The following is a 26,248-nucleotide window of genomic DNA, read 5'->3' as shown; positions in this document are numbered from 1 at the left end:
GGAAAAAAGGTTCTGTAGTTGACATTATTGTATATTTTATGTGTAGGTTTAACTATGAAAAAATAGGGTTTTTAAAATTGAGGCTGTTTTGTGTATAGTTTTTTTGTGTGATATCTTCTTTATGATTGTCAGTTCAGAGTGTATCTTAGCAGTGGTATGTATGTGTGTATATACATATGCACATACAAACGCGTGTGTATGTGTAGTTGGTTTTATTTTTACTCTTTGTCCTTTGTTCTTTGGGGGCCCACCACCTAGCCCCTAGATAATCACACGGAGACTTATTCTTGCTTAAGAGTGCCTGGCCTTAGCTAGGCTTATTTCTAGCCAACTTTTCTTAAATTATTTTGTCTACCTTTTGCCTCTGGGCTTTTACCTTTTTCTGTTTCTGTCTATCTTTTCTTTCTTTCTTACTCCTTGTCTGGCTGTGTGGCTGGATGGCTGGCCCATGGTGTCCTCTCTCCTTCTTTTCTAGTTCCTCCCTCTTCTCTCTTCTCTTAATCTCTGCCTGCTAGCCCTTTCCAACCATTCTCCTGCCTGGCTATTGGCTGTTCAGTTCTTTATTAGACCATTAGGTGTTTTAGACAGGCATAATAACACAGCTTCACAGAGTTAAACAAATGCAACATAAAAGAATGCAACACATGTTTGCATCATTAAACAAATGTTCCACAGCATAAATGAATGTAACTCATCTTCAACTAATATTCCACAACGTGTATGTATGTTATTCCTGCTACTATTATTTTCATAAGAAAATCAATACTGATTTCTTGGGTAGTGACTTTATTTCTTGGATAATGAGCCATTTGGCCAATTGATCTTAATTAGTCCTAGTAGCTAGACACATTTTAACATCGAGTTCTTGCTAGGACTAGTTTACAGTTGATTATGACCCTAGATGGTTTTTTTAAGTTATAGTTCCATAATCCTTCATTTTCTGTAAACATTATTTTGTGAGCTGGGCATGGTGGCGCACGCCTTTAATCCCAGCATTCAGGGAGGTGGATCTCTGAGTTGGAGGCCAGATTGGTCTATAGAGCAAGTTGCAGGGTAGCCAGGGCTACACAGAGAAAACTTGTCTCAAAAAACAAAACTTTTAGTATTTTTACTGCCTATGTCCAAATGGTTTGTGATGATGAAGTCGTCCCTCGAGTCCTCAGGAGATCATTCCTGCACCTCTGGAGAAGCCTGAAACCATGTATAAATGTCTGTACGTACTTGTGATAATGCTTATAAGTAAATAGGCACAGTGAAAATAGAAAACAATAATATAATGAGACTGTATGATGACTTCTCTTGAAGGAATCATGGCAGTCATATTTTCAGACTACACTTTGAGTGACTGAGTGAGTGAGTGAGTGAAGCTGCAGGGATGACTGTGTAAGGCGCTGCTGCTGTATGTTCCAGTGCTCTAAAAGCACGCATTCCTAATGCCGCACTCTACTATGGTACAATGTAAAATGGCACCGTACCCTTACTTCACATCCCAGAGAGCATTGTAATTTCCACGTGGAAACACTTTCTCATTTGTCTTTTTCTTCCCCTTCCCTAGAAGTTGATGGATAGATTTGATTTTGGGGAAGATTCTGAGCACAGTGAAGAATCCAAAAAGGAAATTCCTACTCCTCAACTGTAAGAATTATGTTTTTCTTTCTTTCTCTGTTGTTCTAAGTGCTGAGTGGGATGGTAACAGTCTTGACACTTGGAGTGAGCTTTTCATAAGGAATGAGCTTTTCATAATGTTGTTTTCTCTGAATACTCACTTTGATACTACCTTTCGTGCATTTTAACATGCATCTTCACTCTTTATCACTTTAGTTCTCATGTTTCCGAATCTGTGAACAACTCCATCTTCCATCAGATTGCAGAGCAGCTGCAGCAGCAGAACCTGGAGCACCTTCGACAGCAGCTCTTGGAGCAGCAGCAGCCTCAGAAGGTCTGGGCCACCTGCAGTTACTGTGCTCTGCAAATGGGCATTCTGTGGGACGCTTGGGTAGTGTTCATTCTTGGTCTTTGGGGCCGTTTGTTACTTTTGTTGCTAAGGTATTTCCTTCCCAAGACCTTTGTAGCAATTCCTATCATTAAAAAAATGTTTTCTGGCAGTGTACCGAGTCCATGTGATAGAAATGAATTTCATGATACTGGAGAATAGAAGATAGACGTGGGTTTTGGAGTTACCTCTTAAAGCTTCCTGTTTTCTCCTTTCTGCTCTACTTCCTTGTCTAGGAAGGTAATGCCAATTATGTTGATGATGGTAGTGCCCAAAGTAGATGACCATCTTTCAATTTTTAAAAATTTCCCTGCCAGTACCATATGATAGGAATCTTACTACACATAGGAGAGGCATATTTATACTTAATTTTCATGAAGTAGGTACCATGACTCCCATTTTACTCTAAGGGAAGTTGAAGCGTAGTGACATAAAAGATCTAATACAAAGTATACAGCTAATGATGTCTGATCAATTTTAAGGCATACCTTTATTTTGTGCATAACTAGGAAGTTTAGTCTATAGTGCATCATCCTCATGTCATTTTGAGAGATGCTAGAATACGGGAGAAAAAAGTTTGACTTTAGAAGTGATGAAATCTGTCATAAACCTACCTGTGACTTACATGAGAAACACTTGTAGATACCCCTCCATACTGTGCTCTCATCATTAAAAATGGTGTCGGGGATGAGTTTAAAGCCACCTACAAACATATTTTATGTGTGACTACATTTTTAGGCAAGTGACACAGATAACGATGGGCAGAAAAGTGGTTCTGACCTTAGGTAATGTAATCTTTTTTCTAAAGAAGTACAAACATTTGTGTAAACCCACAGCAAAATTAATTCTATATTCTCTTTAGTTGAGTTAAAAGTACAGGGTTCTGGGTACAAGGAAGAGGCCTCAGTACTTTTGATATTTAGAATAATTTAAGACACAGTTAGAGCCTGAACTTGACCTTATATGTGCAAATAGTATGAAATGGAAGATTCCAGGGATACTTGATGGAACTCATGAACATGGACTGATCTGATGAACTAGTTCTGATTGAATTGGTCTAAGTAAGAGGCATATTGTTTGCTAAAGTTATATATATATATATATACTGAAGAATATGAGAAGATAACGTGTGGGATGTTTGTGTCAGTCAGCCATACAGTACAGTAACTACAATGATAACAGACAAGGACGGGGGGCGCGGTCTGCTTTCTCCAAACAGAAGCTGTATGTAGAACTCGCTGCGTTTCCTTCTGTCACTCTTACTTCAGAGTGTTTAGCAGAAGCAGCAAAGTCAGGGTGGTACTGTGGACATGGAAAGTTGCTCTGTGTATTAGTTTCCCAATTTAGCCATATACAGTAATCAGAAGAAATAGGAGTTAAGTCTCCATTTTCCAAAGTTTATCTAGTGATAAAAGATGTCATAAAGTAAGAAACAGAGAAGCAATCATTTGCTAATGTGTGAAATGTTTGATGAGTGTGAGACTGGCAGACTTAATGAGCAGTTTGCAAACTGGGTGACAGGTGTATATAGTATGTTGTGTGATTCAAGATGTAATGAGTGGCCAGGCGGTGGTGGTGCACACCTTTAATCCCAGCAGAGCCAGGCGATCTCTGTGAGTTCAAGGCCAGCCTGGTCTACAGAGCGAGATCCAGGACAGGCACTCTGTGTTGGGTTGCTCACAACTCCCTGCCTGTCACTCCAGCTTCAGAAGCCCAGAAGCCCAGGACATACACGCGCACACACACACAATAAATAATTTGAGGGAGGGAGTGGTTTCAAGGCAGGATCTCACTACATTGTTCTGCTGTCCTAGAATTCACAATCTGGACCAGGCTGACATTGAACTCAGAGAGAGCCACCTGCCTTTGATTCCCAAGTGCTGGGTTTAAAGGCATATGCTACTATGCTTGGCTTTAAATTAAATCTTTAACAAAATAAGATAGAATAAGATTTGCAGAAAAATTAAGTACTTTTGCTAACATTAGATCCATATAACTCCCCGAAACTAAGATAGTGCTTCCCTGTTCCTTGCAGGTCAGTTACAGCTGCAGCGTGCAGTGGGGTTCAGGCCCCAGGAATAAGAAGGAAAACACTTTAAGGGTTTAAGAACATTTGAAAAACTAGATTATGTTTCTAATAAAAGAAATTGACCTGAATTATGAAGGACTAGAAACCTTATCATAGTGGAGTGATTTCTGTTGTTTTAAGTTAGAGTCTTATGATTTTGCTGATTATTAGGATAGTCAAAAGATGGTCTCAGAACTGTACCTCAAGATGAAATGTTACTGGTAAGATTTAAAAACAATCTTTGAAAGATTCAGCCTACTGATGATGAAGCACTATCAATGTGATGTTGGAAGTAGTATAGTTTACTTGGTTTCAGAATGTAATGGAGCCAGGCATGGCGGCACATGTCTTTAATGTCAGCACTCAGGAGGCAGAGGCAGGCGATCTCTGAGTTAGAGAACAGCCTGGTCTGCACAGCTGGGTCCTGGACAGTCGGGACTCTGTAGATATACCATATCTCAAAAACAAAACAACAAATGCAAAGAGCAGAGATGACATGATGAACTCTGAGAGGGGCGACCCTCTGCGTTGTGGGAAATGAATTACTGTTTGTAAAGTCAAATACATCTTAAGATATTGATTGTGTGGAGCTATTAGATTTGTGAATTGGGTCAATATAGTTGGTGTAGCATGTGGAGTTCAAAGAAGCCTTTGACAGACTTTCCTGTCATTTCTATAGAAAAAATAGTGGGAAAGGATACCTGTGTAGGTGATAATTAACAGTGGCACATAGGACTGTTAGATGCCAGTCTTAAAAGAATCCTGTGGTAGCTGATGTTAACCATGCCTTTCCATGGTTTGTTTGTTTGTTTGTTTTTATTGTGATTTGCTTGAATATGTGGTTGAAGAAAGATGTTTATATCAGATGAATACCAGAAAAAAAAAATGTCACTTGCGGCTTGGTGGAATCCAGTGTCCTTTTTTAAATATAGAAGTGAGACTAAAGGAACAGAGAGAACGTAATTAATTAATTTTTATATAACTTAAATACTGTGACTCTTCTTTGTGCCAACTAAATTCAAATGTTGATACTCCTTTAAGAAAATGGAACATTCTAGGTTCTTGTTCCAAAGTCAGGATAATACCTTAATGGGTTGATTGAGTGTGACTAGGTTGTTTCCTTTATTTTTCTCGGCCTCACTGGTGTGCTTTCACTTACTAGTTCTTTGATTTGACAGGTACAGTGAGGGCAGTTTTGCTTTTTTAACTGGCCATCATCATTAGGGTCTAGAATATGCTATTTATTGCATTTCTCTTCTGCTTTAATTATTGTGGAGTGTGTACGTCTCTGAGTTTTCTTAGCCATGAACAGAAAATTAAATATCTTAAGTATCTAGCACTCAAAGAAGGCTAAACACAGACTGTAGAACTTAGAAATAAATGAAAACCTTTCTGACGTATGGCCAAGAGTGTGTTGTTCCTGTAACACTTTAGCATTTCAGCTAGTGTTGATGCATTCTGGAAGATTATACTTACATGGGGCTGAGAGATGCTCAGCGATTAAGAGCACTGGCTGCTCTTCCAGAGGACCCAGATTAGATTCCCAGCTTCCGCATGAATGCTCCCAACAATTTGCAACTCCAGTCCCAGGAGATCCAGTGCCCTCTTCTGACCTCCTTGGGCACTGCATGTGTATATTGTACAGCCAGACACATAGGCAAACATCCATTACTATAATGTTAAGGAAAAGATAAACAAAGGCTATACTTATTGACTGCCTTTTGATTCTATTGTGATTCAGGAGACATTTGTCTGTTCTGACTTTTGCTTAATGTATATTTATCAACTTTGAAACAAAACAAAAACTGCCTGTTCCTCAGATACTGAGGGACTTAACAATAGTTACTTAAAACTCTGCCCTGAATTTTATGATGCCTTCTTTCCTTCTAGTTGTAAAATGTACCACTCATAAGAGCAACATACTTTCGATTTTCTTGTAGACAGATTACTATGCCAATTGGTTTAATGCAGCTTAAACACTATAGAAATCCTAGTCTTATATCAAAATTGTTTATTGTAATGGTGTATTAAAGAACCAAATATAAGATAGCAACTCTATGTTATCACATTGTAATTTGCATTGAGAATGAAATGGAGGGAAAATAGATTTCAGATTATAGCCAGTGTAAGTTCACTTTTGTAAAAAGCATAGTATGGACTAATTTTCCCCTTTTCCTCCCTCAGGCTGGGTTTCTCTATCCTTACCTGCTGCCTTGGAACTCTGTAGAATAGGCTGTCCTCGAACTCACTGAGATCTGCCTGCCTCTGTCTCACAAGTGCTGGGTTTAAAGGCATGTGCCTCCACTGCCTGCCTTGATTAATTTGATTTTCATTCATTTCTTTATTTTGGGGTAGCACGTGTGTGAGGTCAGATGAAAGCTTTCAGGAATTGGTTCTCTTGCTCTACCTACTGTGTGAGCTTCAGGGGTTGAGTCCAGGTCCTAAAGCTTGGTGGCAGGTACCTTTACCCACTGAACCTTATATTCTGAACTTGAAGTAAACCATTCACAGAACGTTTAGTTTATTCTAAACTTGTATATTTAGGAAAATATACATACTAAGATGATATAAATTCCTAAGGCTGTCAGCTCCAGGATTACTCTGACCCATGTATCCTGTTAATGCATATACTTCACACTCTTCCTGTATGGTGTTTCAGTAAAAAGACAGCCTGAGGAGACTATTGAACAATGCAACTGAAGCAGAACCAAAGTGCCCTGTGGTCCCCCCCACACAGTGAGGACACCACTGTGACTACCAGACTCCTAATGACTTCCAGGAACAAAGCTCTCTAGGTCTTGTGCTAGTGTCTAGTTGAATATCACCATGAGGCACAAAGCTTATCCTCACCAGCAGGTCTTAACCTCCTGTGCTTGCCTGTTTAATTGCTTAGACTTTCTTTTTTCTTTTTCTTTTTATTGAGACAGGATCTCATTATGTAGCCCCATCTGTCCTAGAACTGACTATGTATATCAGGCTGGCCTTGAACTCACAAAGACCTGCCTGCCTCTGCCTCCCAGGTGCTGGGTTTAAAGGCGTGTACCCCTATGCCTGGTGAATAGACTTTCTTAAACCTTTAACTAGAGCTGGTTATTTCCTGCTGGGATAGTATGTGGCATGTTCACTGCTGTCTGTTCTTTGTGAATTCATGCCTTTCCCTTTCCCTTCATCTTGCTTTTGCATGTCTAAGGTGTGTGGGCTGTTCTCTCTTTTTGGGAGTTGATTGTTCCTGAACAGTTTGTAACAAGGGAACATGGGTGTGTAGTTGTTCTTTTCTTTGTTTTTAGCCTGTGTACCACCAGGAACTTACTCCTTCTAGATTCCTGTAAGATCATGTTCTAGAAGATTTTCTGCCAGATTGTTTCTCCCATATTGAGTTTCTTCATGTTTTAATTAAGTCAGTATTTAAATTGTTACTCAGGTCATACTTATTAACACCAAGTTAGCAACATCACTATATATTGTTACTGTCTGTACTCCTTCTTAGGACTGTGGGGGCATTCCTTGTTCCCCTAAGTTTGTCTTTATTTGCCTAACTTGTACTAAAACTTTAAATATTACACATCACACTGTATTTCCTGTAACTTTTATGAATTCTAGAGAAAGTAGTTGGGGCAGAACCTAGTTGGGGATAGTTTTGCTAAGTCACTAATTTTGGTAGTGACTTTGGGTATGGTTTTGCTTCTAGGCATATAATATGTGATTTAAGTTTTTGAATATAAGGTTTTAATTGGACCTTCAGAGTATTTTGTTGATAGTAATTAATCATGTAGTTCTAGATTCACTTAATGTATTACCATTAAGTACCATTAAGTATTGTCTCTGTATTACTCCTCAATAGTTTATATTTCTGACACTTAAAAATGTTCTTGAGGACATACTTCATCTAACTATTTTTTTTTTTTTTTTTTGGTTTTTCGAGACAGGGTTTCTCTGTGTAGCTTTGCGCCTTTCCTGGAACTCACTTGGTAGTCCAGGCTGGCCTCGAACTCACAGAGATCCGCCTGGCTCTGCCTCCCGAGTGCTGGGATTAAAGGCGTGCGCCACCACCGCCCGGCTCATCTAACTATTTTATACAAATATATATAGTGCCCTTTTTATGGGACTCTACTTTTTAAAAGTAGACTTGGATTTATACAAAATACTTCAGGTGAATTACTCTAAGGATGGCTTGCCAGGAATATGACTCCCTTTCAGCATTTAATTATAATGTTTGCTGTATTCAAGTTCTCGTTTGTAGTGATGTTGTCTCAGAACATTTGTTTGTTCTCAACAGGTAACTCCTCAAGATAGCCAGGAGGGAACATTTGGGTCAGAGCACTCAGCATCACCCTCACAAGGAAGTAGCCAGCAGCATTTTCTGGAACCTGAAGCAAATTTAGATGATTCCATAGACATTCAGCAACAGGTAAAAGTCAGTGCGTTTCTGGGCCATAAAGTCCAAAGCCATTTTTGAATATATTGTATCCTGGATGCAGTTTGTCTTGTGGGTGTTCCACATCCCTAGCTTTGTTACCTGTGAGGCATTAATGCTTCATTGCTACTATTTTTAAGGTAGAACTGCACTTGTATGCTAAATCTTAACTGCTCGTTTTGTTTATATGCTCTTAACTTTGCTTTCCAAGGATATGGATATTGATGAAGGACAAGATGTTGTTGAAGAGGAGATCTTTGAACCAGAAGCTAAGAAAGTAGCTGTTCGCTCAAGATCAAGAACCCATTCGCGATCTCGATCAAGGTTCTATAATAATATTTAACAGTAATGTTTGTTTTTTTTCTTTGCGTCAAGATTAAAAGAAATACTTAAAGTAATTTTTAAAATACTTTCTAAAAAGTATTTTTTAGAAGTAATTGAAAATAAAACCCAGAGATAACCTTTGTGATAGGTCTGCTATTTGAGTACTTTATTTAACAGGAACAGCTGTTATCATGAGGTTGTGATTTTGGATTATAGTTGATTTTAGTTGATACTAGCACGGTATCTTACTTGGGGTATTACTGCTTCTGAACAGCATATAAGTCAGGCTGTATTTCTTACATCCAAATTATTGAATAGCAGTACCAACAATGTCTTTAAAGACAGCCACAGAACAGGTTTTTTGAATGTTAAGTACACTCGCAAGGCAATAGAAAACGGGTCCTATAATCAAAACCATGTCACAAGTCTTTGGTATTTTCACATTCCCCTTTTTACATAGGAACATTTGCAAACATGTGCAGTAAATAAGTGACAGCATCAGCTTACATTGTAAAGTCAAGAGTGATAACCTTTTAGAAGTTGTAAAGTATTAAACAGGATTATACTCTGTGTTCGTACTGTGCTGGAAATATTCTGCCTCTTAATTTAAAAATGTAACATTTGAGTCACCTAAGTAGTCTGTATTTTCTTTGCTTTTTATTCCTATTCTGTGTGAAAATGAACTGAAAGACACTAAGAGAAAGTGAGGTCCTTTAGTGAATTGTATTTTTCCTCTGTTTTTAATGAATGAAGTCTCAGACTTGGAATCATTCATCTAACATCTATTAGTAGTCTGTCTATCCATAGCACAAAACTACAGTGGAATACATGTTTAATAGTTGATTATACTATAGAATAGTTTAAGAGGTGGTTAAATATGACAAATGCTGCCTTTTCTCATTCACTTCGAATTGAAAGGTTTGATGGAAAGATAACACTGTCATTAGAAGTAAAAATAACTGTGTTTTTGTAGATCACCAAGAAAACGAAGGTCCAGGTCACGATCTGGGTCGAGAAAGCGAAAACATAGGAAGCGATCCCGCTCCCGCTCTAGAGAAAGAAAGAGAAAATCATCACGGTCATATTCAAGTGAAAGAAGAGCCAGAGAAAGGGAGAAAGAACGCCAAAAAAAGGGATTGCCTCCTGTCAGATCAAAAACTCTAAGTGGTGAGTAACAACATACTTGCATCAATCAGACTTCCCTCTTAGTGTTGGAAACTAGTTTTCTGTTGCTGTGGAAAGAACGCAGGTTAGGTTAGCCGAGTGCTTGCTGCAGAAGCCCACAGGAAAAGCCTGGAAAGGTGTGTAACCCTGGTGTTGGGAAGGTGCACACAGGTACATTCCACACTATCCAGCCTAGCCTACTTGGTGAACTCCAGGCCAGCGAATGACTGTGCGTCAGAAACAACAGTTCCTGAGGGAGTATACCTAAGGTTGGGTGTTGGTGGATTTTTCTTTCCCGCTTGCCAGTTTCCAAATAACTGACACGAAGACTCAATATTAATTATAAATACTCAGCCTATAGGCTTATTACTTACTACTCTGTTACTAGCTAGCTTATTACTAACTAGCTCTTACAACTTAAAATTAACCCATATTTCTTATCTAAGTTATACCATGTGGCTCATGGCTTGCTACCTCATTTTGTACATGCCCTGCTTCTTCTGCATCTGGCTTGCTACTCTTCTGACTCTGTCCTTCTTCCGAGAATTCTCCTAGTCTGGCTCTTCCTCTCAGTCTCTTCCTGCCCAGCTGTAGGCCAGTGAGCTCTTTATTAACCAGTGAGAGTAATACCTGTTTACAGTGTACAAAGATTGTTCCACAGCAGTTGGTCTCTGGTCTCTACATATGATGGAGGTCACTACCTCCTCCAGAACAAGTAAATAAACAAACTAGCTTTCTGCTATAAAAATCTCTTAACCAATTTTATTTTCAGAGTAAGAAACTGAAAAGGAAGGAGCTTATTAGTAATTAAATGGCTTTGACTCAGACTTTTGTGAAAGAAAAACAGATTAGCAGATATATGTAAGATCATCAAGAATGCTTAATGCAAGTTGTGAAGTGTGGCTTTACCAAGGGTACATAAAACATACCAGGCTGATACCTGTAACATGACAGTGTCAGCTGACTGCTGTCAGTACTAACAGTTGTGAGTATTCAGATCTGTAGGAGTAATTAGGACACAAAGGTGTACTTTGCTTCATTTTTATATACTTATTTTTATATTCTGTTTCTGTGTGTGTGAGTGTGGGTGGGTGTGGTGTTGGAGATTAAACCCAGGGTTTTGTACCTGCTAGGTGAATCTGTATAACTGAGCTAAACCCCTAGCTCAACTTTGGTGTAATTGTTAAATTACAAACTTATGGTCTGTACCAGAAGAGAAATGGCTGTAGTACAGCCTGTTATGGTAGGCGATTTTGTGTACTTAACAGATTTGGTCATGGCAGGGTTTATTTCAGGAGCTGGCTAGGATAAGGATCACGTTCAGTACAACAAATGAGTTTTCTGTTTCTGCCAGGTTTTGTCTAGGGGCTTGTTAATGCATTACCATGTCTAGGGAGAACTGACAGACGACAGGTGACCAAGGAAGCATGTGACAGAGAGTACATTGTCATTTGCCCAAGAGCTAGAGACTCGTGTTACTTTCTGGTGGTCTTCACATAAGTCACCCCCGCATCAGTAATTCCTATAGATAGCCGTGTGTGGACTTGCCTGCACTGGGATCACACACATCCTAGGCTTTTTATGTGGCTCCTGGAAAGTGAACTCAAACCCTCATTTGATACTGCTAGAGCATCTTGAAATTCAGGCTCCCAAAAATCAAAGGCAGTGACATCTTTTTAATAAGTTCTGGCAATTTCAGTAGACCCCCGCGTCTCTTTCCAGAACCTTCTCACATTATAAAGTTGCTATTGCAACTTCTGAATAGTGCAAATTCTATTTGCTCCTCATCATAAGGGACCAAATTTAAATATTTTAGTGTTGGTTGACAAATAATATAAAAAAAACTGACCCCCCACCCCCCAAATCTCTGCTCTACATTTGTGTATTAACCCCTGGGTCTTTGAGAATCACTACTTTCTTAACAGTAGGGCTTTCAATTTACTATCTCTTCAAGTATTCCTCACGCACTTTGTGATGCTATTGAGCATTGCCTTAGTCAGGGCTACTATCACTGTGATGTAACACCGTGACCAAAAGCAACTTGAGGAGGAAGAGTTTATTCTGCTCATGGTTCCACATCACTGTTCGTTATTGAAGGAAGTCAGGGCAGGAACCTGGAGGCAGGAGCTGAAGCAGAGGCTGTGGAGGGTGCTGCTTATTGGCTTGCTCAGCCGCTTTCTTACAGAACCCAGGACTGCCAGACCAGGAGGGGCACTACCCACAAGGGCTACGTCCTCCCACATCAGTCATTACTAAAGAACATGCCCAGCAGGCTTGCCTGCAGCCCATCTTGCAGAGGCCTTTTCTTGGTTGAGGTTTCCCCCTCTCGGATTACTCTACCTTGTCCAAGTGGACATAAAAACCAACTGGCACAGGCATGGAACCCACTCTTCTCTTTGAGAAGTTTTGTGCTTTTTCAAAAAGATGTACTTTCATATGTATGAGTGTTTTGTGTACATGCATGTATGTGTGCATACCCCATGTGTACTTAATACCCATGGAGGTGAGAAGAGAACATTGAATCCTTTTAACTAGACACATAGACAGCTGTGAGCTGCCATGTGGGTGGTAGGAACTGAATCTGAGTTTCCCATAAGAATAGCATGTGCTCTTAATTGCTGAGCCCTCTCTCCAGTTCCTCAAATATATTGTGTTTGACACCTCATAATTATACATACTTATGGGGTACAACATGGTATTTTTGTACATGCTAATACCATATAATGATCAAATTAGGGCAATTAACATGTAAAACTCAAATGATTATTTAACTGTTGTTACTGCTGTAGAACATCATTATTCCTCTTAAAAATAAAACTGTACTTTATTTATGTTAAATAACAATGTAGTAGAATAATTTGATGTAGTTTTGCATCAAAGAAAAAAGTGGAAACTTTCAGGTTATACACACACACACACACACACACACACACACACACACACACACACAGCTGCTGCCTCAAGATTTAAAAAAAAAAAAAATTCACGTTCTACGTGGCTCAATGTGATATGTGACTCAGTGACCTGTGGTGTCTAGTTCTCTTGCTGAAATGTTAGTTGCATTAGGAAGCAAGCCCAGCCTCCACAGGTGCTGCCTCAGGAATAGCAGGTGCTGGGTTCTTTTAGATAATGAAAACCGTTCTTCCTGTTGCAGTAGACATAGAACGTTGCATGCATGCACTTACCAGCCATGTAAGAAACACTGTGATAGAGTTGAAAGAAATAAACAGCTTTTAAATCCTCTTTCATGTTCATGACTTGTGTTCTTTTGCCCTTCCTCACCACCTGATATTGAGCTCTCAGTCTCTTTTCTGAAGTTTTAGACACTATCCACATTTAGACTTGTTTGCAAAGATCTGTGTGTGCTTTGCAGGCTAGGTTCCTTTTGCCAAAGGTGTTTTGTGCCTGACTGTCAACCCCTGTCTGTGCATCGAATACCTTCCCCAGCCTTCTGTTCTTCTCTTAGGTTCTCTACTTCTGTGACATCAGCTTTTTCAGTTTCCACCTAGTAGTGAGAAAACACAGTATTCTTTTTGTCTTGACTTATTTCCCTTTATATGATTCCCTCTGGTTCCGTAGATGTTTCACAAGCATCAGAATTTCATTTCATTTTTGTGGCTGAATCTTAATGGAATTTATTTTCTATTGCTGGTGTGTGTGTGTGTGTGTGTGTGTGTGTGTGTGTGTGTGTGTGTGTGTGTGTGTGTGTGTGTTGCTTGTTTTGTTTTTTTCAGGACGGGGGTTTCTCTGTGTCGTCCTGGCTATCCTAAAACTCACTCTGTAGATCAGGTTGGCCTTGAAATCACAGAGATCTACCTGTCTCTACCTAGCAAATACTGGGACTAGAAGACGTGTACCACCCCAGCCCGGTGCTGTTTTATTTTTTTAATAGTTAGACATTTTAAGATGGAAAACTCAACAAGCACATGAGAAAACACAATGGTGACTGTATCTTCCATTGTGTACTGTACCTTAAAACTCTCCTTATTAGGCTGGGTGATGGTGGCGCACACCTTTTATCCCAGCACTCAGGAGGCAAAGCCAGGCAGATCTACAGAGCAAGCTCCAGGACAGGTACCAAAACTGCACAGAGAAACCCTGTCTCGAAAAACAACAACAAAATAAACCTTTCCTTATCTTGAAGTAGAACCAATTTCATTTAATGGCTGTTCTTTGAACACATTTGAACTAGGGTGGTTGAGTTCGCCACTGGTGGTTCTGGACATCGATTGTACCATGCGGAGCTTTCAGGGACAGTCAGTGGTGTCAAGCATCAACAGACTAATATCCCAATAATGAAGTATTGCCTCTCTTTGGGATTGGGAAGAATCATGACCTCTTCTTAGGACAAAAAAATTGTAGAGCGGCATTGTAAAATTAGCAAACAGTAGCATAGACTAAAGCAGTTAGAGTCTACAGAGCAGGGTAATGAAGCAGAAAGCATTATTGTAAGGTGATAAAGCCCCAAAGCTGTTTACCTCCACATCAACAGACTGGCCTACACTGCATTCCACTACATGGTAGTGGAGCAGCTTTCTGTCACTGTGAAATCAGTAAGGATGTATTTGCAGTTTAAAGTTGCCTGAGCTTGCTCCTTTTGACTGTTCATTGTGTCTGGAAAGCAGAATGAAGACAGTTATCCCCTTCAAGGGCAGGATCCCACTTGAGCCGCATCTCTTAAAAGTTTCACCGATTTTTTAATGGTGCTATTCGGTAAAGACTAAGCCTATGACATATGAGACTTTGGGAGACACATTCCATTTCAATTATTGCACTCTGTTAAAAAGCAGACTTTGTAGTCTCTTAAAGATCCACTTAAAAATGTATGCATTTCTCTCACTCTCATTCTGTGTGTATGTGTTTGTGTGTGCTCCCATGTGCCCCATATGTGCGTGTGGTCTGAAGACAACCTAGAGGAGTCACTTCTCTCCTTCCACTGGGGAGGTTTCTTGGGTGAAACTCAGGGTATAAGTCCTGGCAAAGCAAGTTTGTCTGCTGAGCCATCTCACTGGTCCCTGGGATTTAATGTAAAAATTAAAAAGTTGAAGATTATTGATGAAACATGAGTTGAGAATTACATAGAATGAGACTGTGAGACAGAAGAAACTTGCTGCGAAAGGGCAGTTGTCACGGTCTGTGTTAGCTAGATAGTTCTCAAAATTTGTGTGCATCTGAATGGTGTTGGAGTTCTGACCAGCAAGAGTAGAGTTTCTTGGTAGTGGTCTTGTCAAGGATCACACTTTAGTATGTGGTTAAGTTAACCCTAGAAAAGCCTGCTCCTAGACCTCTTCTGTCAGGGTTAAAGTGCTGGAAAACGACATGGACAAACATCAACATGCAATACATTAAAACTGTGCATGTGTGTTGTCTGGAAAAGGAGGTATTTGTGCCTCAAACAGAAGCAGCTTGCAGGCTGGAGGTTAAGAGCACCTGCTACTCAGTCGTGAGGACCAGCATTCAGGTCATGTCCATCCGTGTGTGGTTCTGAGGCTCTAAGGAGTTCACGCTCTTCTGGCCTCTGCATACATGAGTGGCACACACAAAGACATGCCAGTCAATTCATCTTCAAATTAGGGAGTCCTGATTTAACCATTTCCTTTTTGTGTCTCTCGGCAAAGTCTTATTTCCCTATGGATGAGGCAGCTCATACAGGTTTAGATTTATCTGTTGGTTAGGAAGAAACATCCACTGAGTCATTCCAACACTCGGATATTAAGAAGGTCCATAGGTAGGAAATAGTTTCAAAACTATTTTGAAGTACTTTAGTGTCAGCTGGGGAATTTTAAACTTCTCTCCTAATCTCACATAGCACTTTTCTCCAGTGGTTGGACAGAGGTGTCCACAGGTGTTCAGCTTGCAAATTGGTGCATGTAGGAAGTTGGCTCCATAGAAATGTAAATAGATACTAAATGTCAGTCAGGTTTTTGTTGTGGTTTGGTTTTTGAGACAGAATTTTTCTGTGTATCCCTGGCCCTTCTGGAACCCACTTTGTAGACTCAGAGATCCACTTGCCTTTGTGTCCTTAGTGCTTGGATTAAAGGTGTGTGCCACCACTGCCTGGCTTTTATCTTTATTTTTATTTTTTTAAATGCATATTGGCGTGTTGCCTGCATGTGTGTCTTTGCACCACATATGTGCCTAGTGCCTGCACAAGTTATAAGAGGGTGTTGCTTCTCAGAGACTGGAGTTATAGATTTTTGTGAGCCACCATGTGGGTGCTGGAATCGAACTCGGGTCGTCTAGAAGAGTAGCCCCTATTCTTAACCGCTGAGCCTTCAGGCCTGTCAGTCAGTTTAAAATGTAGGAGTTCTGTGTGTAGCTGTCAGATATTCAATATATGTTCCCTTCAGTTTGAGCCATTGTTATTAATGCTTGAGGCAGCTGTGTCTTTGTGATTTAAGCCCTCTGCTTCTTTGTCTTGACAGTGTGCAGCACTACTCTCTGGGTTGGCCAAGTGGATAAGAAGGCTACACAGCAAGATCTAACCAACCTTTTTGAGGAGTTTGGACAAATTGAATCTATTAATGTAGGTATCTCTTGAGCACTAAGACAGTGTTTTAAAATGGCTGTTTTTCACTCTTCACATACTAGTTAAGCCCCATAGTATCTGCACAACTTGACAAGATTTATTTTGTTCATTTTTCTATGCTTGCTTTGAAGCCATTTATATCTCCTTTTTAATAATGTATCATACATATCATAGGGTTTTGTAGCAGGATAGCTCTTAATTCTTAAAAGCATTAAATGTTTGTCAACAAGATTTCCCTGTTCCTCTCTCTTTCTCTTCCTCCCTCTGTTTTACCTGCCAGCTTGAAAATGGAGCTGTCCATTCCTTTGTTTTAATAGTATGTTCTGTATTCTGTAGTCAAGGAACTGATGACATCTATTCAAGAGTTCACCTTTATCATGGCTTAAATGGAAGCCTAATTAAGGCATGAATATGGGGCTTATGAAAACTGAATAATTGATTGCATATGTTGCATCAATAAACAGTGTTGGAGATAGAAAGACAGTTAATTTGGTCATCTACCAAAATTGAATTGTAGATTTAGTCAGTTGTCACTGTGTTCTGTTTGACTAGAAGCAAATGTCAGAATCAATGTCCATCCTTGTGCTCGCTGTTAAGAAAGGATTTTCCCCTCATAGATGATTCCACCCAGGGGCTGTGCATATGTCTGTATGGTTCATCGACAAGATTCTTTTCGGGCTCTTCAGAAACTGAGTTCAGGATCCTATAAAATTGGTTCCAAGGTCATTAAGGTGAGTTTTCCTGGGTGAGTTTATGGTGGAGTGACGACTAACATTCCAGCACCTGCTGTGTTACAGTCTTGAGTTTTTCATAGGAAGGTCATGTGGTCTTATTTGTTTGGACTGTTAGAATGCTCCAGTACTTTTCACCCCTTACCCCTTGATGTGGATCAGACTCAGAGTCTTGAACATGTTAATTTAAGCACATATTCTTACATTGAGTTTAGACTCAACCTTATCTTTAATGTTCCTAGCAAACTTATGGTGTTAGAATTATTGAGTTATAAGCCGGGCGGTGGTGGCGCACGCCTTTAATCCCAGCACTCGGGAGGCAGAGCCAGGCGGATCTCTGTGAGTTCGAGGCCAGCCTGGGCTACCAAGTGAGTTCCAGGAAAAGGCGCAAAGCTACACTGAGAAACCCTGTCTCGAAAAACAAACAAAAAAACAAACAAACAAAAAAAAAGAATTATTGAGTTATTATAGTTCAGAATATGTACACTAACTTACTAGCCAAAATTGAGTTTGTTCCTTAAATTCTCACCTACACAAATTTGTACCAGCTCACACCTCATCTTGGTTAGAGCCTGTTCATATTTACAGATTTGTCTTTGATTTACTTTTTCTCCCAGCACTTGTTTTATTATTATTATTATTATTATTATTATTATTATTATTATTCCTTCTCGTTTTATCTAGCCAGCCACCTTGTAAAGAGTATCTGCAAGCATTTGTTTTCTTCTTAGTCTTTAAATTGAGAATTTATGAAATGTTTTCTCATTGCTGGTGATTGACTCAGAATTTCATCTTGACTTTTAGAGAGAGAATGTATTCAGTCAGCTTCTGTGCCTAAGTTAAAACTCAACTCTTTCTGAAGAGTATGTCTGCCCATCTTTACCCTTTCCTGATAGTTCATGTGTGTAAACTCAGGTATTGCTTATGTATGCTGGCATGGTGTACAAAGTTGCCTAGTTATTGCCAATCGAGCTGTGATTTTTTATTGTGAAAATTAGACTTGTGTTTTCTCCAAAAATGAGTTTAGAGGTGGGTAAGACATGGAAACAGATCTTATATTGCAAATATTATCTCCAGTGCAAGTTTAAAACAAGTACTCAAGAAAACGAGTTTTGTTTCTATTTGCTTAAATATGATTTTGAGCTTTATTTTTATTATAGTGTATCTGTTATCTTCCTTCTTTTTCTCTCCCCATTCCCAATAGATTGCCTGGGCTTTGAACAAAGGTGTAAAGACGGAATATAAACAGTTCTGGGATGTGGATCTTGGAGTCACATATATACCTTGGGAAAAAGTTAAAGTGGATGACTTGGATGGCTTTGCAGAAGGAGGCATGATAGACCAGGAAACTGTAAATGCTGGTGAGAATGCTAATGCTTTTTATTATTTAAAAGTGTACTTTAGAAGGTTGTTATGTAAATGTGTTTGGGGATGCAGAGTAAACTGTGCTTATTCCCTGGAGTCAGCTGCAAAAGAAGAGATGATGCCCTTTTCTGATGGTGCTTTTTCAGTGTTTTGTGTATCATTCGGTGTCAAGGAACAGTTTAGAAAAGTACTGAATGAAAGCCTCCAAATGTAGTCCTTTTTCTCTTATGATTTAGCATTTTTATTATATTGAAGAGAAAGCTTTGTACCATGGAGGCTTTGTTGAAGAAAACAAGTTTTAATTCCATCAGTTTTAAGTGGGAACTGAGGATTTGAGGAACTTGTTGGAGAAATTCCAGAAGATTTTAGGTGGAGTTCATTTTTAGTAGTGTACTCAAGTACTGCAGCGTAATACCTTCTGAAACACTTCCTACATTGCCCATAACCAAATAATTGTATGCCCCGCTCTTTTAAAAAGTACCAGTATTTTTTTTATTTAAAAAAATTCACAGTTATAAATTCACAATTAGCTACAACCAGAAGGAAGTACTCTAATTGATATTTGGGATTGATCCAAAATGTAATCTGTTCTGTGTTTCTTTGCGTCTTAGCTCTCTTACCAAAAACTAACCTGCTTTCAGGGTTGTTCTTATGGTTAGGAACATATGCAGACATCTTTTTGATATTGTTGCCTTCTGCCTGGAGATGGCCCTCAGGTAGGAGAACATGTTCTTAGCATGTGCAGGGTCCTTGATTTGAACCGCAGGACCACCCAGATCAACCCAGTGTCTTGTTTGCTGCCTGTTTCCTAGGACAGTCTTTCTTTCAGTTGTCTAAGTCTCTGCTGTGTGACAAGTTGATTCTTCAGGAGCTGACGTAATAGGGAAACAGAATGCAGCGATCACCTTTGACTTGTATGGCACAGACTGCCATGGTCTGGAGTCTGCACTGGAGCCCGCCAGTGGCCTGTTGGGAAAAAGGAGCTCTGTGGGACCACAACCATGCTTGTTTGTGTACATAGTTTTCAGGACTTTCCTTTCTTTTTTCTTTCCTTTCTTTCCCCCTCCCCCTCTCCCCTCTCCCCATTTGTTTGCTTGCTTGTTTGCTTGTTTATAGCAGCAAGTATATATTTAGAACAGAGAGACCCCTGGCCTATAAAGTCTCTACTATGTATTCGGGGGGTGGGGTGGGGTGGGGAACCAAACATGTTCTAATCAAAAGAAATAAATAATAAGCAAGAAAACCTATATAGGATTTCTGTGTTGGTATAAAGCACAGACCAGGCATGGTCGGGCACATGCCTTCAATCCTATTTCTTGGGAGACAGGTTTCTGTATTTCTTTTAGGCTAGCCTGGTCCACATACCAAGTTCCAGGCCAGGCTGTATGGTGAGACCTTGTCTCAAAGAGACACACAGACACACACACACGGGGAAGAGAACTGAGCCATGGGAGCATTACATTGTGAGTGGATATAGTTCTTTGGGGGTAGTGCATATCTGAATATGTGAAACATGTATCCACTTTGGGAAGCAGCATGCCAGAGCTTCATGAACATGGAACATACAAGAGATGAAGGCAGATGCACAGAAGCCAAAGCTGACTACTCATGTTTGCTCTTGGCTCAGAAAAAGACAGGACCATGATTGACATCATGTTACCCAGGCTGGCCTCTAACTCCTGTCCTAGGGCCTCTACTTCCTAAGCGCTCAGCTTCGGGCATGTGCTACATGCCCAGCTACTTCCATTTTTCTGTTCTTTGGAGGCTTTTTCTGTATTGAGCTAATACTTTGTTTTTTGTGCTTGATAATATACAGAACAGGTCTGGTTTCTCATAATCAGGTGACTTATGAGGTATTTCTGTTACAGCTCAGTGTTGTCATTTTTATCTCATGTGTTATTTTTAGATTTGCGAAGATAGATCTGGCAAGGGTTTAGATGTTAATGTAAATGAAAAAAAATACAAACCTGAAAAGCTGCATTTAAAGGAAATGAATTTCAAATATTTTGTTTAGAATGGGAAACTGTGAAAACCTCAGAACCCGTTAAAGAGACGGTCCAGACTACACAGAGTCCAACTCCAGTTGAAAAGGAGACAGTGGTTACAACACAGGCAGAGGTTTTCCCTCCGCCTGTGGCCATGCTGCAGGTTAGTACTCGCTGGCTTCTTCGCCACCATCCATCTTCCAAAGCTGAGTTGTTGATGTGTGACAGCTGGAGTCTGTTGTCCCAATTAGGACAGAGAACTGCTTGTCTTTCAGATGTTAAAAACGTTCTTCATATGCAGTGCATCATTGTACTAACCGCTTGAGGACTAGGAGCTATAACACCTTCAGATTTGTGATAGTTTCTTTAGACTTAAGCTTTCTGTGCAAGCAAATTTGTATCAATAACATTATTTGATAAATTCATTAGATTATTTCACCGAATTTAGTGAAACATTTTGAAAAATCATTGTTGTTGGAAATGATACTATTCATACTTAAATGTTTGTGCATTAAATATGTACTGAGTGCCAGTGCTGAGTCGTGCACTGTCGTAGGAGCTCTGGGGTTTGGGGTACACCTGTGGTAAACCTGAGTTTTCATTGTCATTCGGGGAGACAGACGGAGAGGGTGAGCTAGGTCCTGGGAGTAGAAGAGTAGAATGCGGTGGTCAAGAATGTCTGCACTGCTGCCTGCAGTCTTAAGACAGTGCCGAGGGTGCTAGTTGAACAGCTGGATGGTGAAGAAATGATCCACTCCAGCATCTGAGCAAGAACATTACAAGCAGAAGAAATCCACACTGAAGGTCAGATGCCAGGAGCGTGCTTGGTGCTCCAGGACTAGCAAGTGGCTAGAGTCATGCCTGTAAGCTCAGCTCTCAAAGGAATTCATCTTCATTGTGAGTTAAAGGAACCACTGGAGGAGGAGGATCAGAGGAATGACTTGTAAAACATTGCACTGGATACGGTTTATAGTGAATAGGCTACACTGAACATTTATAAAAGGAGATGGAGTGAAAATCACTGTAGCAATATACATGAGAGGTGGTTGTGACACGGAGAAGAATGTAACAGAAGTAAAGAGGAGTGTCAGACAGTAGAGGACTTGGAAGGTACAACTAGCGGGGTTTCCTCGATTATTGATTGGAGTTGAAAAAAGGAGAAAGATACTAGGTCCAAGAAATTAGAAATATGGGAGCTATCATTTTCTAAGAATAGAGAATAACTCGAGGAGCAGTCTCTTGGGAATAGCAATTGGGAGTTCATTTTCTATTCATGTGACCTTTACAGTATAGTACTCTTTAGGCAATTAAGTTGAGATGCTAAACAGACTTGGTAACATTTGAGGTTCAGGAAAGAGATAAAGCCATGCTAGAGAGGAGTTTGGGGCTTTTTTTGGCTATGATGAATAAAAGATATTTGTGTTAAGATTAGATAACAGAGTTTAGGGAATTTGATGCTCTTTGAAAGCTTCTGTTGCATGCTTTGTAGAGGCAGCCTGGTGGTCGAGCAAGCGCTGATGAGTCTGAAGGCTGAGCCTTAGTGCTTAACTGAGTTCTCATTAATTCATTTAAATGTCAGAGAGATCTTACACTCTCCAGGTAAATTTCCTATTGACTCATACTGTCTGCTTTAACCCTAAGAAGATTGACTCAAAAAGTATAGAAAAAGAGAAACTTAAATGTAATGACATTTATTGCTTTCCTTTTAAAAAAATGTATTTGCCTTTATGCCAAAATGTAATAATCACTTCAAGTGGATAAATTGGCTAACAGACATTTTTCTACCCATAAAAGATTCCAGTAGCTCCAGCGGTTCCTGCAGTTAGTCTAGTTCCACCAGCGTTTCCTGTGTCAATGCCGGTCCCACCTCCTGGATTCAGCCCAATCCCTCCTCCTCCTTTTCTACGAGCAAGTTTTAACCCTTCTCAACCACCTCCTGGTAAGGAATTTATATCTTATTGTCTGAACTCTGTTTAGAATATTGTTGATGTTCTTTTTTGGGGTCCCAGTGCCATAGAGCGGTGGTTCTCAGACTTGAACACACAGCAGAACTAGCTTTGTGGGTCTCTTCTCCAGACTTTGATCCATTGGGTCACATCTTTCAGCCGCTTTTATTTTTACTCAATATTTTCTAATTTAATTTAACAGTAACTCTACCTTTAAAAACTGCAAAGAAACAGATTTATAATTTGGTCATGTGGTCTGTAGGATCATAAAAATGTCATTGTAGTTTAAGATTTTCATTCAAGAATTTAAAACATACCATCTAAAGTTAACAAAATATTTCAACCTAGTGGTAAAGAGCATAATGTATCAAGAAATAAAATAGCCGACAGATGTATAGCTTAATTTAAGTGTTGTGACCAGTAGCTTGAGGTAGGTTTAGCACTTTTCCTGTGATCAGCATTCTAACATAAACCAGTTGATTCTGTCGCTAATGACACCGATCTGCAGTGCAGAGCATTTCACCAGACTTGAATGAGTGAGTAAATAAATAGAACCTTATGATCAGGGTAACTGCTTTATCTCGCTTATGGGAATCAAGTAAAGTGTATATAGAAGTCATTTTCAGTGGAGAATATTGCACAGATCCATCAGCATGATAATGGAGGCCATTTTAAGGCTGTGAAAATTTGCTGTTATAGTGGAGCACTGAGGTCCCCATGTAGTAGGCTTTCTTTTGTGCCACCAACCAGCTTCCAAATAAAGCCACAGGCACTTATTATTAGTTATGATTGCTCGGCCTTATCTTATGCTTGTCCCACTAGTTCTTTTAACTTAACCTGTTTCTCTTCATCTACATTTTACCTCGGGGCTTTTTACCTTTCTTTCATTCTGTCTGTCCTGCTTTCCTGCTGCTTCGGTGTGTGGCTGATGGGTAGCTGCCTGACTGGCTGTCCCTGAGTATCTCTCTCTCTGTCCCTAGCTTTCTTTTCCCTGGAGCCTAGATTTTTCTTCCTACTTATTCTCCCTCCCCGCCAGGCCACCTATTTCTCTACTGCCTAGCTATTGGCCTTTCAGCTTTTTATTAGACCAATCGGGTGCCTTAGGCAAAGCAACACATCTTTACATTGTTAAACAAATGCCACAGAAACAAATATAACACACCTTTACATAGTTGAAGTAATATTCTGCCACAGAAACAAGTTGATACATCTTTACATAGTTAAGTAATGTTCCACAATTCCCATTTCTCAGGAGGTTGAAGCAGAATGACTTAGCCCACAGGTTCCACACCAGCTGGGTAGCAGAGTGAGGACCCCACGGTAAAACAATAAGAAAATGTGGAAGTTCATTTATAAATCTTGAACCCTTTGATTTAAACAAGTCATTTTCTTTGTGCTGTTTTATTTTGGTCTTTTTTCTCCCATGTAGGTTTTATGCCACCTCCGGTTCCCCCACCTGTTGTACCTCCCCCTGCAATTCCTCCAGTAGTACCAACATGTGAGTTACTGATTTACAAAGTCTGTTTTATCCTAGGGAGTCTTAGTGTGTTTGTGCTCATTCCTGTGAAATATTAATTAGTTTTCCAACAAATGCATGCTAGAGAATTTTGAAAATGAACAGTATCTTAGAAGTTCTTACTCGTGTTTGCTCGGTTGTCCCAAAATGTCTTCCTGATCTACGCCCTTTGTCCAGATTCACGTCCTCCCATCATGGCAGTTGTGTTCTGTTGTGTCTCGTCTAGAGCCATCCTGTCCTGCCCGGGTCTCCCTTCCGTTTCCTAGCTCTTCCTGACTACCACGCTGCTCCTCTCTAGATAAAAGATTCCTGTAAGGTGGAAATTAGCGCCAAAGACTTGCTTAGATTGTGGATCACCTTTTTTCTCATAAGAATACAAGCAAAGTGTCTTAGACTTGCATTATATCATCCTAGTGTCTTTCTGTTCATTTTGAACAAAACAAATACTCCTTTTTATAGCAGTTTGAGAATTATGGCAAAGTCAAGCAGAAAGTACAGAAGTGACTTGTGTCCCCGTCCCTGCTTGTGCCCAACTTGTCTTATCGTCTCTCCGAATGAGACCTAGTTAGGGTGGATGAATTTATATTTTCATTATTATTCAAATGCATAATCATATTAGGGTTTGTTTACACTTTATATTTTCTTACATACTTAACAATGTTAAAATTGGTGAGGGTATTCGGGTATTGGAACTTGGCTGTTGAAAATGTTTACCTGTTCAGTTTTAATGATGCTTTTAATTTGTTGATTTTTATTGGTTAAATCTGTCATTAATTGAAAATTAGTTGTCTTTTAAGTAGTAATTTCTTTGTTAGGATTTTTTTTAATACAAAGAAAACTTTTAGCAGCTGCTGGTCCTTAGTTCCCTTGAGGTGTAGTGCACAGGAGAGTCAGGGTGGGTGTCAGACCTCCCCCTCGCTGCCAGTAGGCACAGTGAGGAGTGGGTGACTGGGGGCAGGAAGGTTTCTGTGACTCCTCTCCTTTGACACCCCCCGCCCTTCCTTTCTTCAGTTTTGGATCGGTATTTTCATGGATTAGCAGATTCCTTCCCGTCAGTTGTAGTCTTTGTTCTTTTGATGGGCAAATGGTGTATTTGACTTGGTGTATGTTGCCTCTCTGTGTCTTGGAGTTAGCTGCCTTAGCTTCTGAGAGAGTCTCACGATTTCCGGCCTGATTGTCCCCAGCTTATACGGTATCTTCCACTGTAGTCTGAATCAGACACTTCTCCTAGTGCAGGATGACATTTAGAGACCACAATCTAGTAAGATTATGTTTGCTCGGAGGATTTTGTTGAGTGGAAACATTTTCAGTGGACAAAACTAGGAAATAGAGAAATTATAAATGTACACTATAAAACAGTGTCAAGGAGAAGTGTACATACAGCACATTTTACTTCGCTGTGTTTTTGTACTTTGGTTATCATACTGAAATGATAATATGAATACTTACCTCCTCCCTTGCAGTGTTAACCTGCAGATTCATAGATGCTGGAAATAGTGAAAGACTTCCTAAAGAAACTAGATTCTCTGCTCCTGTCTTTGCCTTCAGAGTGCACATGTACTTAACTAAAGCCATACCAATCTAAGGGATTACAAAAATAAACATTTATAGACAGTTAGTTATCTTTTAATTTTCTTTTTCCTTTTTCCTGTTACTAAACACAGGGCTTCTGAAGAAACATACAGTAATTTTGAGCAATCTTGCTTTAAAAATTAGATTCCAAAAGTCCTTTCATGAGAGTACATATAATAGAGATGTTTGTTAATTTCTTAAAATCTAAATCCATTTCCCTTACATTTTAAAATGTTTTCCTCTCATTATTTAGGTAACTTTCAAATCTTTCTGAAAATTACAGTGTTCAGAAGTTATTTTATTATTATTTATTATTCACCACTCAAAGAGGCTTGTGCTATAGTCTGTCTTTCAATAACTATAGTTTCCAAACCTGGGATCGATTACTAGTGCATGCAGTTCTGCTGTTCTTCCTGTCTCACTTAATTCCCATGATTCCTGTTCTTGATCATAGGTAGTTTTGTCCCAGTGTTACATCTCTATAGTATACTGACAGTTTGTTCAAGCAATTCTTGAGGAGGTGAATATGGGGAGAGGGGGCACCTTCGTTTAACATGTCCAAGTATGACTCAACAGTTTTCCATATGACATACCCTGAACTGGAACTTCTAAGACTGTTATATTGTGCTTCTGCCTTTTAT

General features: G+C 39.6%; 1 protein-coding gene across 5 annotated transcripts in view; it reads left to right on the top strand.

The window, feature by feature from the left end:
* The window catches only part of Scaf8 (SR-related CTD associated factor 8), a 201,323-nt gene that overhangs the window by 52,307 nt on the left and 122,768 nt on the right, over positions 1–26,248 (top strand). For all 5 annotated transcript variants that reach the window (XR_008221172.1, XM_052750918.1, XM_052750916.1 and 2 more), the window contains 11 exons: positions 1,556–1,635; positions 1,822–1,939; positions 8,338–8,469; positions 8,687–8,799; positions 9,773–9,966; positions 16,389–16,489; positions 17,110–17,223; positions 18,428–18,584; positions 20,603–20,736; positions 22,368–22,512; positions 23,949–24,017. Coding sequence is in view for 4 of the 5 variants with exons in the window: in XM_052750918.1 (XP_052606878.1) it covers positions 1,556–1,635; positions 1,822–1,939; positions 8,338–8,469; positions 8,687–8,799; positions 9,773–9,966; positions 16,389–16,489; positions 17,110–17,223; positions 18,428–18,584; positions 20,603–20,736; positions 22,368–22,512; positions 23,949–24,017 (1,357 nt within the window). In the remaining variant the exon portion in view is untranslated. The remainder of the gene's footprint in view (positions 1–1,555; positions 1,636–1,821; positions 1,940–8,337; positions 8,470–8,686; positions 8,800–9,772; positions 9,967–16,388; positions 16,490–17,109; positions 17,224–18,427; positions 18,585–20,602; positions 20,737–22,367; positions 22,513–23,948; positions 24,018–26,248) is intronic.

Source organism: Peromyscus californicus, unplaced genomic scaffold (assembly GCF_007827085.1).
Source record: "Peromyscus californicus insignis strain IS unplaced genomic scaffold, ASM782708v3 Scaffold_22__1_contigs__length_63687245, whole genome shotgun sequence".
Taxonomy (NCBI): domain Eukaryota; kingdom Metazoa; phylum Chordata; class Mammalia; order Rodentia; family Cricetidae; genus Peromyscus; species Peromyscus californicus.
This window is presented reverse-complemented; position numbering and strand designations above follow the sequence as displayed.